Consider the following 15,594-nt stretch of genomic DNA (forward strand, 5'->3'; position numbering starts at 1 on the left):
CCAGAGAGATGTCCAACATTTCATTCACACGTCGGACATTACAGAGAGAAATTCGAAATTACTGTTCACGCGTGACCTGGATTGAATGTAACTTTAAAAAGATAGTCTTTATAATTTAGTCTGCATTTTACCCCGAGTCTGCATTTTACCCCCAGTCTGCAGTCTGCAGTCTGCAGTCTGCATTTTACACTGACCGGGGTTGCAACGGTTGCAACGTCTTACATGGACAGTCAAGAGGACAAAAGAACGAACAACAGAACAATGTTCCCAGCCTTGAAAAACAGCGCAGCTGCAGGTTATGAGAGTCAAGTGAAAATAAAGTTTTTGAAAGGAGCAGGTCTACTGTTTCCTTCGAGAGTTGTTTCTTTCCATTTCTCATTTAGTTTCTTTCTACTCCTTTCTTCGTTACCATTGTAAGAAAAAGAGTCGACTTGTAGCGAGCTATTCTGTTTCAATTTGAGGACCTTCTGTTATGTAATACTTGGACGACCTCTTCTCACTCAGAGCCCCTTATGCCAATGCAACAAGTACAATGACCAAAAATGGACAGTGACAGAGGCTCCTTCAGGAAAAAAAATAAAAAACAACGAATGGGACAAAAAGCAAGGCGTGGGGGAGCGGGAAGAACGAGAAAGCGGAATTGTTTTTGTTTTTTTGTTTTTAGTTCGTCCCCAGTGTTCTCCGCGCCCTTCACTTTCCATTCTCTTCAGTCTGCTATTTTTCGCCACTCGACCGTAAAGGGGCCTCTGTGCCACTACCGGCACATAACATGACCTGCCATGTGCAGAATTGAAATCAGTCCTGGGCAAGCCCCTGCAGGCATCGCATCTGAACTACACCTTAAATTCTTTATTATCGCAACCTGAAGGAGAAACACGACTGGGGACATATTTATATCCTTATTTTGATATTGCTTTTGTGCAAAAAGTAACGTAAACTCATAAACCCCTCATAAGCTTTGACTTTAAGAATGCCATGCGAATGCTTAACGCGTTTTTGTTATCTATAATGAAACCACCTTTACGAATTGCGTCAGTAAAAAGAAATGGAGACAAATGATTTGTTTGTGCTAACTACGGTTAAAAAAACAGAATGTGTCATCTATTCTATGTTTCTCTGTAAAGCAGAGTTTCCGTTCACGAAATACTGAGAATTAGAATAAGCGTACCAACACTGAGAAAAAAAAAAAAAGTTACAAGCACAAGCGCCACAAAGCGACATGCGCATTAGCAGTGCTGCATGGATTGCGTGCTTGTACTTTCTCTCACGGGTGAGTAAAAGCACTGTGTCTGTCTTCAGGTAAAAGAAAGCAGTACAGGAGAAAAGATGAAAAACATGTCTCTTTTTTCAGATGATTTTATTATGCTATCTTTGCGCTGGTACTTATCATACAAGTGTAAATCAAGAGAACTCTGCAGGACTGTCAGAAGTCTGATAGTTGCTTTCTTCTGTCAAGAGTCAGGATTATCACACCAGGGTGTTTCTTCTGTATTGCAGTCCAATTTCACATTCAGTAGAACACAAGGCGCACCATTAATGTTCAGATTGGTCCTTTTTTCGATGGTGTATTTGACAGTTGTCATGCCAGTGTCTCTGTCTCTTTGAAATGAAATCTGTAAAAAGGACAACATAGATAAGGCTAGCTGAGTGTGGAACAGATAGTTATAACTGAGATAAACTGAGATTAAGCCGCTACAAACTACGATTAATCTACCAATAAATGGGCGATAAAAAGTACCAGGAGCAGTGGAAGAATTCCCATCTAACATAGTTTGGGTGAGTACAAAATATACACTAGGGTATATGTGGTAGGGACATGAAGGGGGGTGGGGGAATGGGCATGTTACAGGGGCAGTTTCCCTCGTGGGATACCCCCATCTTTATCAAAAAGTTCTGTTGCTGGCTCAAAATTTTGTCCCTGCAGCACGTTGCATGAAATTCAGCTGGTATGAATTTGTGCGTCATAAAGCGGGACAAAGTGACCCAAATTATTAATGTCGCATCGTGTACACTGCTCATGCAACTGTCCCCGCTTAAAAAAACAAAATTAACTCGCACATCATCTGTCACTACAACGTGCCTCCTATGAAGTGCACACGAAGGGTTACTCAAGTGTGTCCTGACGGTAACCGTCCCGACCATGTCAGTCATGTAAGACGCAGTTTCTATTTAGGGTAAATTAAAAGGAAGTGAAAAGTTCAGTCATCAAGAACTTTTCGATACAAGTGATAATGGTGCTTTTTAACGTAGCTTTAGTGAGTGCAGCATGCAGATTCTTGTAGTTTTAGGCGCGTACGACACAAATCTGTTTTTTGCCAGTACCATGCGGAGAACGTTTCAGTTTTCGCAAACTTGCTAACACAGTTTTAGTCCGTAAAACAAATTCTTGCAATCCCTGGCGCGAACGATACATTTGAGCAAAATTTTACGTTTATAATTCCGTAAACTTTTCATGCCAAATGGAAAGGCTTTTTTCCATTCACGTGAAGAGCTTCGTTTTCAGTCCTAAATTTCCTATCTCATTGGTTGATCAAGGAACCAACGCAGTGGCGCAAGAAGCCAGAAAAATGGACATGTAAATTTGTACCAATGGACGGTTATTTTTGTTCTGGAATTGGGAAAGTGGTATGCCGAAGGTGGTCCGTTTGTTCCAGATGGTATATCCGTGCGTGTCATTTTTTATTTCAAACAGTCGTTTTTAAAACGACTCCTCTAAACGAGCCTGCGTGCCAGGCTGCTTGGCTAAATGAAAAGCGCCACAGGCCCCAGTTGTTCAAAGGCTGGATAACTTTATCCGCTGGATAAGGCACTCTTCAGCGTCTAAAATATATTTCACATTAAACGTTGTCCAAAGTTTTCGTACACTCCCAAACTTAACTGTGGTTAGAGTGTGTATATTCGCTTGTTCAAGAGGAAATACTGAAATCTTTGCACAGATTGAAACTGTCGGATAGTGACTTATCCACTGGATAAAGTTATCCGGCCTTTGAACAACTGGGGCCAGGTCTCTAAAGTGGCGCCCTTCTTCTCACTATGACAAACAAAACTACTGCAACTTGAGGTTTTCAGTGTTACAACAACACTGTGTATCAAATAAGTTTCAAAGCAACTCGCCTTTTTCTGGTCGTAAAATCTTGCATAATCTCTTTTTCTTTTTTTGGGGTCGTGATCATGCTTAAAGGTGTCGTATCCTGTTGTTATGTGCTTGCTGCTGTGGCGATAGACCTATAATTTAATTAAACACCCAATCATTCATTAATTTAAAATAGAATGTCATTATTACATGCAAGACATGAGTGAGTTTAAAAAAATATCTCTTATGGATGGGATGAGTAAACATCTACATTTTGTGTAGGCCGAGTAACTAAATGATAAACCACTAGCTAGAACTTCAACCGTATTTTCTCAAAAGGTTTACAGTTGAACAGTCAGCTAACCGGTGTAGGTCCATTGGTTAAGTGCTTGGTATGTCACAGTTTTATCTGTTGGCATGGTGGGTGCTTTGAGTCTTGTCTATGCATCAGGTTTAGGTGAACCAGCACTGGCAAGCTTACTAGAATGCTTGGGACAGCCATGCAGTGAACCAGAACGGGATTCAAGGTAGTAGTGGGTAGCAATGGTCCTTGTCTATTCATGCGCCAGAAACCTGAGCTATCTTTAAATTCTGAATATGGTATTTGATTGAAGGACTCTTTCAAGGGCTTGTTCTTGTGGAGGGACTATTTTTTATTTTTTTATTTTTTGGGATTTCTTGGGGAGGGATTATTTTTTATAGTGGGGGGTGGGGAGAGCAGGGTTATTTTGGAGTCCTGGAATTTTTCATTTCAACATTGGTTGGGCTTGGCAAAAATAGAGAAAACTTCAGTTAACACTGAGCAAACAGATCAAAAAGCTAGCCCTAACAGTCTATAGGCTTGCTATGGGAAGGACGTTTGTGTCTGAGTTTTCAGAGTGGATTATATTTTGTCATCTGCAAGAGCAAATGACAAAAGGTGGAAAGCGTGTCCACTCTTGCAGGCTAATGCACAGGTGCCAATGACAGATATACTGTGTAGCTCATTAGGTCTGCTGGAATGGTAATAGATTGAGGATATTACATGATTACTCGAAATTTCTCTTTGAGTGTTCACTCTTGAAATATTTTTCAACACTCGAAGAGAAATGTAACATTCTGTTTATTATATAAACACCAATGAAATACCAAATCATTGCAAAAGGTGTGATTTATTAATGTTACCATAGCAATGGTGATCGTTTCATGTGTGAAGAAAACATGTTATGTTCATGTGTGAAGATATCACATTTTCGTGCGAAAGCTCACCCGGTATTTCACTGGTGTTTATACAGTGATATCTATCGCGCCAACAAGTGTTATCATTGTTAGCAAATCAATTTCACTCATTCCATGTTGGTTTGTAACTTTAAATGCTACTGCTGGTGTTCCTTCATACTATTGCTGCTGAAATTAGTTAAAATATATAAGATATACACAGCTAGGCGGTTAGGTGTCAAGATAGGCTAACAAGCACCAGAAAATAAACCGAGAATGAACATTCATGAACTTGGAAAGACAGGAATTTACCTCAGTTAATTTTCGGTGGGAATTTTATCCAAACATACAACACTGGGTGTGACCTTATTACATAAGAGACAAAAACGTCATTTCAGGTTTTAATGCAGGTCACAGAGTTTAGCCTTGAATGCAGATACAGCAATAATAAATCTCGAGTTTGAATTGATAAAGACTCAGGAAACAGATTTAGAGTTTTGAACCAGTTTAGAACTCCAAGCCTTCTAAAAGGAAGATTCAGAAAATGCTGGTAACTTACAGACATCTTTGCCTCCTTCATTCTGAGGTAAAGCTCATCATCTTCACGTCCCCAGCCCCAAAACTTATTTGAAAGTCCATTAACCTAAAAATACAATAATTATTTATTGAAATCAGTATTCAGCACCTTTAGGATAAGTAAACAAAAATGATAACAATCAGGGCTGCCACTTGATTTTGAGGTTGGCATTAAAAACTAGCTGCCAGGTACTTTTTTCCCTAGTGTTGTCAATGCTTTGTTCTTCTGTCAGAGTGGGTGGGATCAAAATAATAATACGTGAGGAAATCCCTGCACCCAGTGCTGATCAAGTTCTCAACAGAAGTTTTGTTTGAACAAAATAAAGAGAATTTTAGAATAGTCAAGGCTTTACACAGCTAGGTAATTGGGTGATGTCAGTAATGGAGTATCCATGTGATACTGATTTTCATTCCAGCGTTCATGAGTTGAAATATTTATTCTAGATTAAAATGACCATTCAGTTCAGGGCTTTCATTTAAGTTTTTAGTCACAATGCTGCATTAAGCTTCATACCTGCAACAGTCTTTTTACTTAGTGTGTAAAATGAACCCCAAGATCATCCATAACAATATTAAAGGTTAACGTCACAAAAGGTGTTAGTCATCATAGTTTGAAATGATAGCTCAAAATAAATCATTTGTCTCACAATTACTGTGCCACATCACAATCCGCACGTAATATGTGGCACAATTGTGAGACCAACAATTAATTCTGAGCTATCAACATCAAGGTTCTTTCAAAGTTACTCAGCTGTAACAGGTGTTTCAGGTTACGGCCCTTAACAATGACACCTCTGGTACTTTATGGGGGTGTGAGTTTTATTCTCTTGACTAACAAAATGGTTGAAATTAAAAGGAATGTGGAACAAATAATTACACAATGTTTGCATGACACCAGTATTTTGCACTGGTATGAGAACCTGATTGCTTGATTTGGTATAAAGCTCTCCTGGGGTGAACTCACACAGGATGCCTGACTGGTATCGTACAAATACACACAGAGGTGCAAGAGAGAGCTGGGACGAACTTGTACCAGTTTGAAAGTCATACCTGCATCATGCAAATACCCCCTTAAAAAGCAGAAACATATGGCAATTACAGTTCAGCTTTTGCATTATAATATAAATTTAAGGAAGGGCGAGGCGTCTACTGAACAATAACGCACTTTTTACTAGCTGAAAGTGCAGTTTAGCCCTCTTCTATGCTAAGCAACTGTTTCAAAGAAATGATGAGTTAGTGAAATTACTAGCATGGAAATTATAGACACTACTGTTTTCTGACCTACACACACTGAGGTTAATTGCCAATGATTATTATTAACCTTCACCAACTTGCAATTGATTATTACCAGCTCTCAAATTTTCACTCCGCTCATTGTATTGTATTGCACTATTGTATCATCAGATACTTGAGCACTGTCTCAATAAGCACCCCTCAGATCTCCAAATAACTGAAGCTGCCTGGACAGATGCATTAAATCATTAGTATAACTTACCTTTTCAAACTGTGCCACAGACATTATTAGAATTCCACCTACAAATGTCTTGTAGTGATATTTGGGATGTAGAAAAGGTGCAGATACGTGGAAGGGACCCTTTTCAGGGAATCCATAATACAAGTCTTTGTTGAGTGGAAGAAGATCTACGTCATGCATTACTATATAGTCACAATCATTTCTGGCTTCCAGAAATCCAACATTTAAAAGGGATGCTCTATTAAATCTGCAACAAAACAGATAAAATTACAAACTGTTTTCTACTCCGATATTTATTTCAACACCCTTTCTGTCCTTGTTCACTTTCTAAGTTACCAAGTGAAACTCACATGCTCATGCATCAGCACACTTCAAGTTGAGTTGATATTGTAAACACAGCTTGTACCAAGTGGCCAAGGCAAAAAGAGGCTAATGTTCAAAATAATAATTATTTAATTTGGTTCCTGAGCACGGTGCCCGAGTATGATTCTTGCTGGCGGCACTAATGTGAACACACCCTTTTTTCAAGTATCCATGCCAAAATTTGGGCACGGTGCCATACCCAAGTCTAACAACTTGGTCTCATTTGCACCTCCCCAGCACAAATCTACCTTTTTTTCTTACCTTGGGTTATATACAGTATAGCTAAGTGTTTCAAGTTGCTTTCATCCTCAAACCCATGCGACCAATTCCTTCCCCAAACTTCTTGTTCTTTCAACAAATTAGCCCAGGGCTATACATGTATGTTCAGAATTTTATCAGTGGTAATCCTAAGTCCTAGACAGTATTCCAGCGTGTTTTGCTTCATTCTGTGTGTATATATGCTGATGAGCACTTATCAGCTTATTGATTGATCTTGTGACAGCAAAATGCACTTACCTATGCTTATCAACTTGGTTGACAATAAATATTTTATGGCGCACTTTCTTGGCATTTAAATAATTATGCATGTGTGGAACAAATTCCAGCAGTTCCTCAAATCTGTCTCGGTAAGGAACAACCACTCCAAGCTGATGTGGGCCCCAGCTATCATCAGGAACTGCTTCTTCATGGTTGTCTCTTCCTGAAATTATATTAAACGAAATTAATTGCCATAATTGTTATGGCTCATTATCTTTGGTTGTCATAATAATTATCAATATCACCATCATCATTATTATTATCATCATCATCGTCACTCTCACCATTATCATTATCATCATCATAGTCTGTACCACAGTTGTCTTCACAATGATTTTTTTTTAAATATTTGGATTCATTGGGTATTGCATTGAAGTTGAACTTTACTTGCTGTTTTAGTCCAATGTGGGTGTTTATTAGTATGAGAGTAAGTGCAATTGCACAATAATGTTAATCCTTGTGGGCAATTAAAGTAGGGAGCTCTGTGGAAATCTTCCCTAGCCCAAGTATAATGATCTTCTTTTCTTCTATCACCAACTTGGCATGTATCAAAATACTCTCTGGTATGACGATTTTGCTGATAAACTAATCACAGCGTATGTACGGTATTATTTTGCTTACTTTAATTTGACATGCTCAATCCAGCATATTTCTTTAAAAAATTAAAGTCTAAGACTTGCTTAAAAAATGTACTTTTCATCATCGCAGTAAAATGAAAAACACGTGGAAGAAATGTTCATGCAAACAATAAATTTAAGAATTAATTGACACGTCAGCTTCACAAAGCTGAAGCCTTGTAATGATGTTTAAGCGTAAATGATCTTTGACAGTTATAACAAACTATACCTTTTTCAGGCTCTTGCACAGATGTCGCCTCAGCTCTTTTTTGTTTCGATGTAATTCTGTCCTCGTTTTGCCTGTGTGGAAAGTCATGCTCGTGTGGAGAAGTAGACAACTTTATACGTTCAAAATATTGCCCGCAATCGCAGCCTTTATCGCTGAGGTATTTCATTGATATCCATATTGTCCCAGCAACCGCAAATGTCAGATAAAAAAGCATCCCAAAAATTACTCCTCGGGGTACAACAGCCATGAGTATAGTTTCGATCAAAGTTATAAATTTGGCGTCGAAAATAAACGCTATATATATTCACATTCTTCTGTTGATCACAATATATTTTCCTCTACGTCTCACAAAGCCGCCAATCATTGCCCTTGAAAACGCCATGTCTCTTGCAATCACCTCTTCAACTTCCAATTCTTTTCTTCTAAAAATGCTTTTTTGTTGGGTAATCCTTACTATTTATCATGATAAAGTAATTCCACCGATGGTAAATTGTTAATGAAGAATTTCTTTACTTTTTGAGGGATTTTCAGAGTTTTGTTGTTTAGCCCGCAGTACACTAGCGGTGAAACTAAATTTGATAAAGTACGTTGTGTAATACAGGATTGAGTTAGCGGGCATGAGCACTTGAGCAAAGGAATACACGTGGTTGGTGTGGAAGCGTAGAAATTTTGTGGCAAAATGGTCTCTTTTATTTGTAATGCGTGCGGTCAAACTGTGAGGAAAGCTCAGGTAGAAAAACACTATCAAAATGACTGCCACAATTGCGATGTTTTGTCGTGTATTGACTGTGGAAAAGACTTTCATGGCGATGAGTACACTAGCCACACTTCATGCATCACAGAGGCGGAGAAGTATCAAGGCAAACTCTATAAACCGAAAGACAAACAGAACAAAGGCGAACATAAGCAGCAGGAATGGCTTAAGGTAATTAAGATTTCTAACACAAGCTACGTTTTGCATTAGATAAGGGGTTTGGGGGATTTTTACAGCTGCATCGCTAGCTGGGGGAGGCAAGACAAAATTAATTCCAATTTAACTCCATAGTTTCCCTTAAAATGTTTGCCTAAGAGACCCATTTCCATCTTGAAATCTCCAATGATGGTTCATCATAAAGTATGGATACTTTTTGGGACCACACAAAGGAAAGAAAGGACATGATATAAATAACCAGAGAGATATATAGAAGTGAAGGTGTTTAGACTTGGTTTGCAGTACTCTCTAATTACCTTGAAATGACAGTGTTTTGAGTGAAGGAAGGTGGCCTACAAAATGATGAATGTGTTGGTAAGATCAATTTTTTTTCTCGAAGAAATTAGCTATACAGCTACTCTTGTAAATCTGAGGTAAAATAAAGGTGATGTGATGTGATGTGATTCCTTAAAAGAAAAAAATATATACATTGTACTTTACACTCTACATCTGAATTGACTGGTTGGTAGTTGTTTATTGTGAGATGGTTGTTGATCTACCAATAGACATAGGTGGATGCTGTGGAAAGTAAATGGGTAAGGAGCAGCTAAAGGCTCAAGGTTCAGACATTTTACTGGCAAAAGATCCTGCCTTACCGAGCCCTTCAAGGAACTGCCCATATAGCAGGAATACTGGTCATTTAATTTCTCACTTGTCCTCTGCTTTATCTATTTTAAACCAGATGTTCCTACATAATCAATAATAATTATAATAATTAACATTATTATTAATTTACAATACAGCATCTCCCCATTCTCAATAATTATTGAATTTATTTAAATCCCTGTAATGATGACTTAACTTAGGACACCTAATGATCACCTCAACAGAGGATGATTATAAACAAGTTGTTTGTCTGAACAGGGAAAATAACTCCACTTTTTTTGAAGTGTAAAAATTTGAGGGGTAAGGGCTTAAATTCTCAGTTGAAAAATTAACCTTTCCAATTTCTTAACAAGAGAAAAATACATTTAAGAAACAGATTGTTTTTTTTAATTTTCACCAGCCCCTTGTAAGTGATTTGTTTTTAAAATTAATGTAGGTTTGACTTACATAATCTGTGTATTTTTTAGCAAGTAAGAGAAGCAACAAAATCAGGTGCAGTTGATCCTCGATTGGCTGGACTGCTTGATAGAATCAGTGAATATTCTAATGTCCCAAGGAAGAAAGCAAAATTCCAGGTAAGTAATGTGAACTTGACAACTGTAACTTCAAAGTCCCATATCTTCTAAATAAGACCTTTAGCAAAAATAATAAAAAGATCATTGTTAACCATTGAAAAACAAGCCTATATCATGCAAAACTTTGGCAAGTTTTGAGCATTTTTTTGAAGCAAAACCGTCAGTTGTGCCCATTATCTATTGAGCCTGCCATATATTAGTGGACATGACTGTATTATACATTGAGACCACCTGTTATTGATTAATTATGGTTAAGTCCTATAAACCATCTCAGATTGGTGAGGCTGAGAGTGATTTGTTTTTTGCTGAGGATACAAGTTACACTATACTTTTCTAAATATTGTTTTTTGCCCTTGCAGTTTCTTTGTTTTAGTACTGAATTGTAGACATCCCTGTAATGATGACTTAACTTAGGACACCTATGATATTACCTCAGAAGAGGATGATTTCAAACAAAGTTATTATGTCTGAACAGGGAATAATCATGGCAATCCTGAAAAGATGATAGTAGTTTCATTTTTTCTCAATATTATTTTTAGTTTAAATTAAATATCACTATGATGCGTAGAAAACAGGGAACTGTTACCAGTGTAATTAATTTTTGGTGTATCAATACAGCAGTTAATTTTTGCAATACCTGGCTACTTAACGGTGTACTGATATTATGAACAGAAGCTAATTCCTGATCAGTGTTGGGACTTAAAAATGAAAACAACAACAACAACGACAACCAAACAAAAAACAAAACGAAACACACACACACACACACACACAACATACCAGATGTATTGCTGACATTGCTAATTGTAGAAATAATAACGTTGTTATTGTCTCAACAGAATTTCTGCAGAAACAGTATCAATGTGCGAGACAGTGTAACTCTGGACAGATTGTGGGAAGCTTTTTCTTCAAGTTCAAAGGTGTGATCATGGTGATAATTGAATTTAACATGGTTTGAGTAAGATTGGATATATTTGTATATGCATGGACAGTTGTCGAATTGCACATTATTTCCATGTCAGCTTACACGTACACCTGTATATCATTTTATTGCATTTTGTGTTCTGTTAGCAAAGCTCACAGCAAGGTGAAGTCAATGGCAGTGATGCGCATGAAAATGGACAAATTAATGCAACATTTCCCCATGAAGATAATATAGATCATCAAGATGAACATTCAGAGAGAACTGAGAGTAAACTTAAAGAACTTGTGCAAAAGTCAAACAAGGAGGAAAACAAAGAGACTAGAGAATCTAAAAAGCACAGGAAAGGCGAACAATTAAAAGACAGTGATATGTCAGAAAATGGACAGAAATCTAAAGCAAAGAAAAATAAACACAATATGAATGGAAATACAGAGGAAGTGGATGGGCTCGAAAAGGATAACAAGAAACGGAAAAGAAAGAGAAGGGAGGATGGTGAAGAGGCAGGTATGTATTTGTATTTTAAATTTTGATAATTACTTTTTTTTATCCCATGCCATAGAGAATACAGCCAATCAGAAAGCTACAAACCCATTGCATATTCTGCGGTATGCAACAGGTAGTATTCCATGAAAAAATCCCGGCTTTCCTCGCGGCCTACAAATTTTTCCTGCCAAAAGATCAATTGAAGAGCCTGTGACAGGTCAAAATTTTTCATTCGAAAAAATTACTGTCAACAACTAAAACATGGAAGAAGAATACCACAGTTTTGACCTTAATTTTGAATTCTTGGAACCAGACATTGAAGTGGAAAGTTAATTCAATGAGTTGCATGGGATAAATTAGTTATGCAGTGCTTTCTTGTGGTATACTGCGAATATCCCACTCTTGACTTGATTTTTCTTGGTATACAGGTTGCACACACGAGCCTGTATACTAAGAAAAATCAAGTCACTTGTGGGATATTTTATGGTAAACCACTCGAATGCATTGCATAACTAGTATGTACGACGTAGCATTTTAGATGAATACGTAGAACAAGTAAATCCCATACGATAGCCAACTATGGCTGGTGTCTAGCGTCATTAGCATTCACACATACCACACTTAACAAATGTCTGTTTTGCAGGTGATTGTTCAATGAATGTTTTCATATGATTTTCCATTTGATTGCTAAATAAAGTTTCCTGCTCACTTTTTGCAGTAATTGATCAATCATTGATGACTGTAATTATGCAAACCAGACTTCAGACATCTTTTAAATGGTCATCATTCTCTACAAAGCTCCTATCCCTGTAATGATGACTTAACTTAGGACACCTATGATCACCTCAACAGAGGATGATTTCAAACAAGTTATTGTGTCTGAACAGGGAAGCATGAGAATTGCTTAATTCCTCACGAAGCGAGGTTAATAAATTTGTCGGGCCGAGCCGGCCCGAGCGGAGCTAAGCCGCGCGAATTCGAGCGAAAAATATATTTACTGTATATATATATATATATATATATGTTTATATATGTTTATATCTGTTTATATCTTTGAAGGTGTCCGCACAATGACGTCAGACTGTCTGGCGTCGTCTGGAGCAAAATTTGCATACATCGAAAAAAATATGCGTTCATGATCAAATTTCAACTGCAATGTTCATCAATATTCACTGGATACAGAACTATCTCTCCAGAATCTTTTCCCTTTCTTTTAGAAATCTTTTTTGTGAAAGAGTGCATTAAAGAAATTACACGTTTTGTGGCCGCGGTAAATAATTTTCCGTGGGAAATAAATTCATCGAACACGACAGCGCTGCACGCCCGTTGTACATTACGTCGCGACAGAAATAGATTTTCAACCGCAAACTAGCCCGTGGAACTACGAAAACACTATGCTCATCAAAAAAAAATCTTATGCGCCTTTTAATCTCCTCGTTTGATGCTACAATACGAGTAAAGAGGGCTTTCCACCCAGCCCCAGCTTCGCGAGGTTTTGCGAGTCACGTATTTCTAGTTTAATAATATTTAAGAGCCTGAAGGCATATTCCCAACTACATGTAAATAACGTGATAATAAGCAAAGACAATGTGAAGTCTGAATGTAATCTTGCTTGCTTAATTCACACATAGATGTACCCTGCACAAATCCCAAACTTTTGAAAGCTGAAAATGAAGAAAGCAAAGAAAGATGTACATGTAAGTATTTTGAACTGAGCTTTACTCTGACTACCTTCATTGTCATTGTGCAGTTGGTAATTGTTTGCAGAGGGATTACTGTTTTCAACAGCTGGGTGTACTAGTCTTTGATGTTCTGTTCTTAGTCATGATGTCCTTTGATTTGTTTTCAAGCCTTTTTTAGTTGGGCTGCACAACACTCTCCTTGTGTAGTTGTGATGTATGCTTTAGGATAATAAGCTGGTAAGACACCTGCGATGATGACCTAACTTAGGACACCTATGATCACCTCAAAGAGGATGATTTCAAACAAAGTTGCTGATCTGAGCAGGGTAAAGTGAGACGTTTTGTTAATTAGCGTGCACTATGTACATATATATTCAACATTACATGTACATGTCATGTACATCTTTATTCAAATCAAAGTAACTCAAGGTCAGTGTAGCAAAAAAAAGGTGCAACAATAGGTCTGCACAATTTACTCCCCAGCTAGGGGTGGGGATGATTGCAGGGTTTATCAAAGAGGGGGTGGGGAGAGGGAGATAGTGAGAGAGTGTGGGATTGTCAGAGGGCGTCAGCAAAAGATGGGAAAATCAACTTCAGATGAATTCTTATGAGATTGGCAGGTGTTGTATTTTTTTGATAGCTTAGTGGAAGTCTTCATTCTTCATAAGCATAAAAGAAAAATATTATTGTTTATACATGCATATACTGTATTTTATGTTATAATGTAATTGTCAAGGATTTCCCTTACAGATAATTTTAAGTGGAAATCAGTGATAAAGGCAGTATTAAGAGAAGCTCCTGATTGTGAGTTACCGATGAAGAGATTGAGGAAAAAGGTAAGGATAATTACATTGGCAACGGTATGTAGGAGCTGAATAATAAGGATGTTACATGTACAATATTTTTGTCAATATAAGTCTGTTCTGTATCATATGGGAATACATCCAAAAGTGAGTCACTGATGGCATAAGCTAAAGGGCAAAATTTTAAGTTTGATAACCAGAAAACTGGAAAAAAAAACTTTTCTCTGTAAAACAAGTAACCGAAAGATATTGTTAGACATTATGCAGTTATTAGCTGTGCAGTTCATTCTTCTCACATGCCATGCGATGATATTATATATTTTATTTCAAGATGTCAACAGACATCAACAGATCGTCTTTAGTGACCACTTTAGTTGGCAAATGTAGTGGTTTCAAGAAAAATTGCCTGACTGTTTATTATTATTGAATGTGAAATTTGTTGGAAAAAAAGGAAGAATTTTGTAGTCAGGTGGTGATCTCTGTTACTTTGGAAACTCTTTGTAGATTGTACCATGACAAAAGTAATTTAATTTTTTTCAGGTTCTGGCAGAAGTCCAAGCCCAAGGAGCCAATGGCAAAAATCTGACTGATAATGAACTGAGAGCTCTCTTTGAGAAAAAAGTTACAAACAATCCAAAATTTAAAGTTCACAAAGACAGAGTGAGGCTTGTTAAGTGAAGGACTGCTTAACCATATTCGTTGATTTTATCATGTTAAGTGATAGTTTAAATTTTTCTGTTCTAAGAAGAGGACACAAGGTCATTTGTGTAAGAACTTGACTTGTAGATTGTTGTGTGAGTAATAAAGCTTTTAAAATTAATTTTATTTGACATGTGAATCATTTGACCATTTTGTCCAACTTTGCTTGACAAAAATAGATGCAATGCAGGGGTTTTTGGGTGGTGTGCAAAGTAACATCCAAGATGGCGGCTATTGCAGTGAACCAAAATAACATACCTGCATTGCAGGCTATCTCTTGCCATTCAAAACATTCTGTTTTGTTAATTTCAGCAACACAAGTGGAAGTTTTGGAGAATGAGAGAACACAGCTATTTTACTTCTCCTAACTCAAAGTGTTACAACTATAGAGCATAAAATAAAAATGTAAAGAGAATTTTGATGTTTTCCATTTCCTTCATAGAATAGCCCATGGAAAAATAAAGTTATTGTTTCCTTAGCTTTAAAGAAACACAGGTTTCAACTGATTATGCTACTTCTTCTCCAAGGCTTTGAACGGCTGGTTATGAATGGGGTGTACATGTAAGTCGTGGTTTTCAAAACGTTAAGATATTCTGACCAAAATTATGACTGATATGAATGATTGAACCTCTGGTCTGAGAAGGGTGTATGTGAATATTTGCAGGTCTCATGACCAGAATTGCTAAATTCACTAAAGTTTGGCTCATAGACAGGGTGTCATGTGAAAGATGGGGTCATTTTCTTTAACCAAAGGCTTAAAATTAAAAAAAAAAAAAATTACCTCA

General features: G+C 37.3%; 2 protein-coding genes across 2 annotated transcripts; one reads left to right on the forward strand and one right to left on the reverse strand.

The window, feature by feature from the left end:
* Positions 1–1,442: 1,442 nt before the first annotated feature.
* On the reverse strand, positions 1,443–8,605 carry LOC146473041 (beta-1,4-galactosyltransferase 7-like). Its single transcript, XM_085118776.1, has 6 exons — positions 8,067–8,605; positions 7,200–7,383; positions 6,342–6,567; positions 4,830–4,913; positions 3,115–3,225; positions 1,443–1,613 (listed from the first exon to the last, which is right to left on the reverse strand). The coding sequence occupies exons 1-6, from the start codon at positions 8,311–8,313 to the stop codon at positions 1,452–1,454; spliced, it is 1,014 nt and encodes a 337-aa protein (XP_084974902.1). The 5' UTR covers positions 8,314–8,605; the 3' UTR covers positions 1,443–1,451.
* Positions 8,606–8,628: 23 nt separating this feature from the next.
* Positions 8,629–14,935, forward strand: LOC146473042 (cell growth-regulating nucleolar protein-like). Its single transcript, XM_085118774.1, has 7 exons — positions 8,629–8,991; positions 10,110–10,217; positions 11,057–11,137; positions 11,289–11,646; positions 13,257–13,322; positions 14,058–14,143; positions 14,651–14,935. The coding sequence occupies exons 1-7, from the start codon at positions 8,746–8,748 to the stop codon at positions 14,786–14,788; spliced, it is 1,083 nt and encodes a 360-aa protein (XP_084974900.1). The 5' UTR covers positions 8,629–8,745; the 3' UTR covers positions 14,789–14,935.
* The last annotated feature ends 659 nt before the right edge of the window (positions 14,936–15,594 follow it).

Source organism: Pavona decussata, unplaced genomic scaffold (assembly GCF_977016875.1).
Source record: "Pavona decussata unplaced genomic scaffold, jaPavDecu1.1 SCAFFOLD_95, whole genome shotgun sequence".
In the NCBI taxonomy this organism is placed as follows: domain Eukaryota; kingdom Metazoa; phylum Cnidaria; class Anthozoa; order Scleractinia; family Agariciidae; genus Pavona; species Pavona decussata.

What these genes read in the sequence shown, in the direction of transcription:
- LOC146473041 (XM_085118776.1), bottom strand. Translation starts at nt 8,313, where the DNA reads ATGGCTGTTGTACCCCGAGGAGTAATTTTTGGGATGCTTTTTTATCTG. An exon ending in CTGTGGCACAGTTTGAAAAG is followed by an intron (nt 4,914 to 6,341) that starts GTAAGTTATACT and finishes TTGTATTTTTAG; the next exon opens with GTTAATGGACTTTCAAATAA. An exon ending in GATTTTACGACCAGAAAAAG is followed by an intron (nt 1,614 to 3,114) that starts GCGAGTTGCTTT and finishes TCCTTTTTACAG; the next exon opens with ATTTCATTTCAAAGAGACAG.
- LOC146473042 (XM_085118774.1), top strand. Translation starts at nt 8,746, where the DNA reads ATGGTCTCTTTTATTTGTAATGCGTGCGGTCAAACTGTGAGGAAAGCT. An exon ending in AGCAGCAGGAATGGCTTAAG is followed by an intron (nt 8,992 to 10,109) that starts GTAATTAAGATT and finishes TGTATTTTTTAG; the next exon opens with CAAGTAAGAGAAGCAACAAA. An exon ending in GGAGGATGGTGAAGAGGCAG is followed by an intron (nt 11,647 to 13,256) that starts GTATGTATTTGT and finishes ATTCACACATAG; the next exon opens with ATGTACCCTGCACAAATCCC.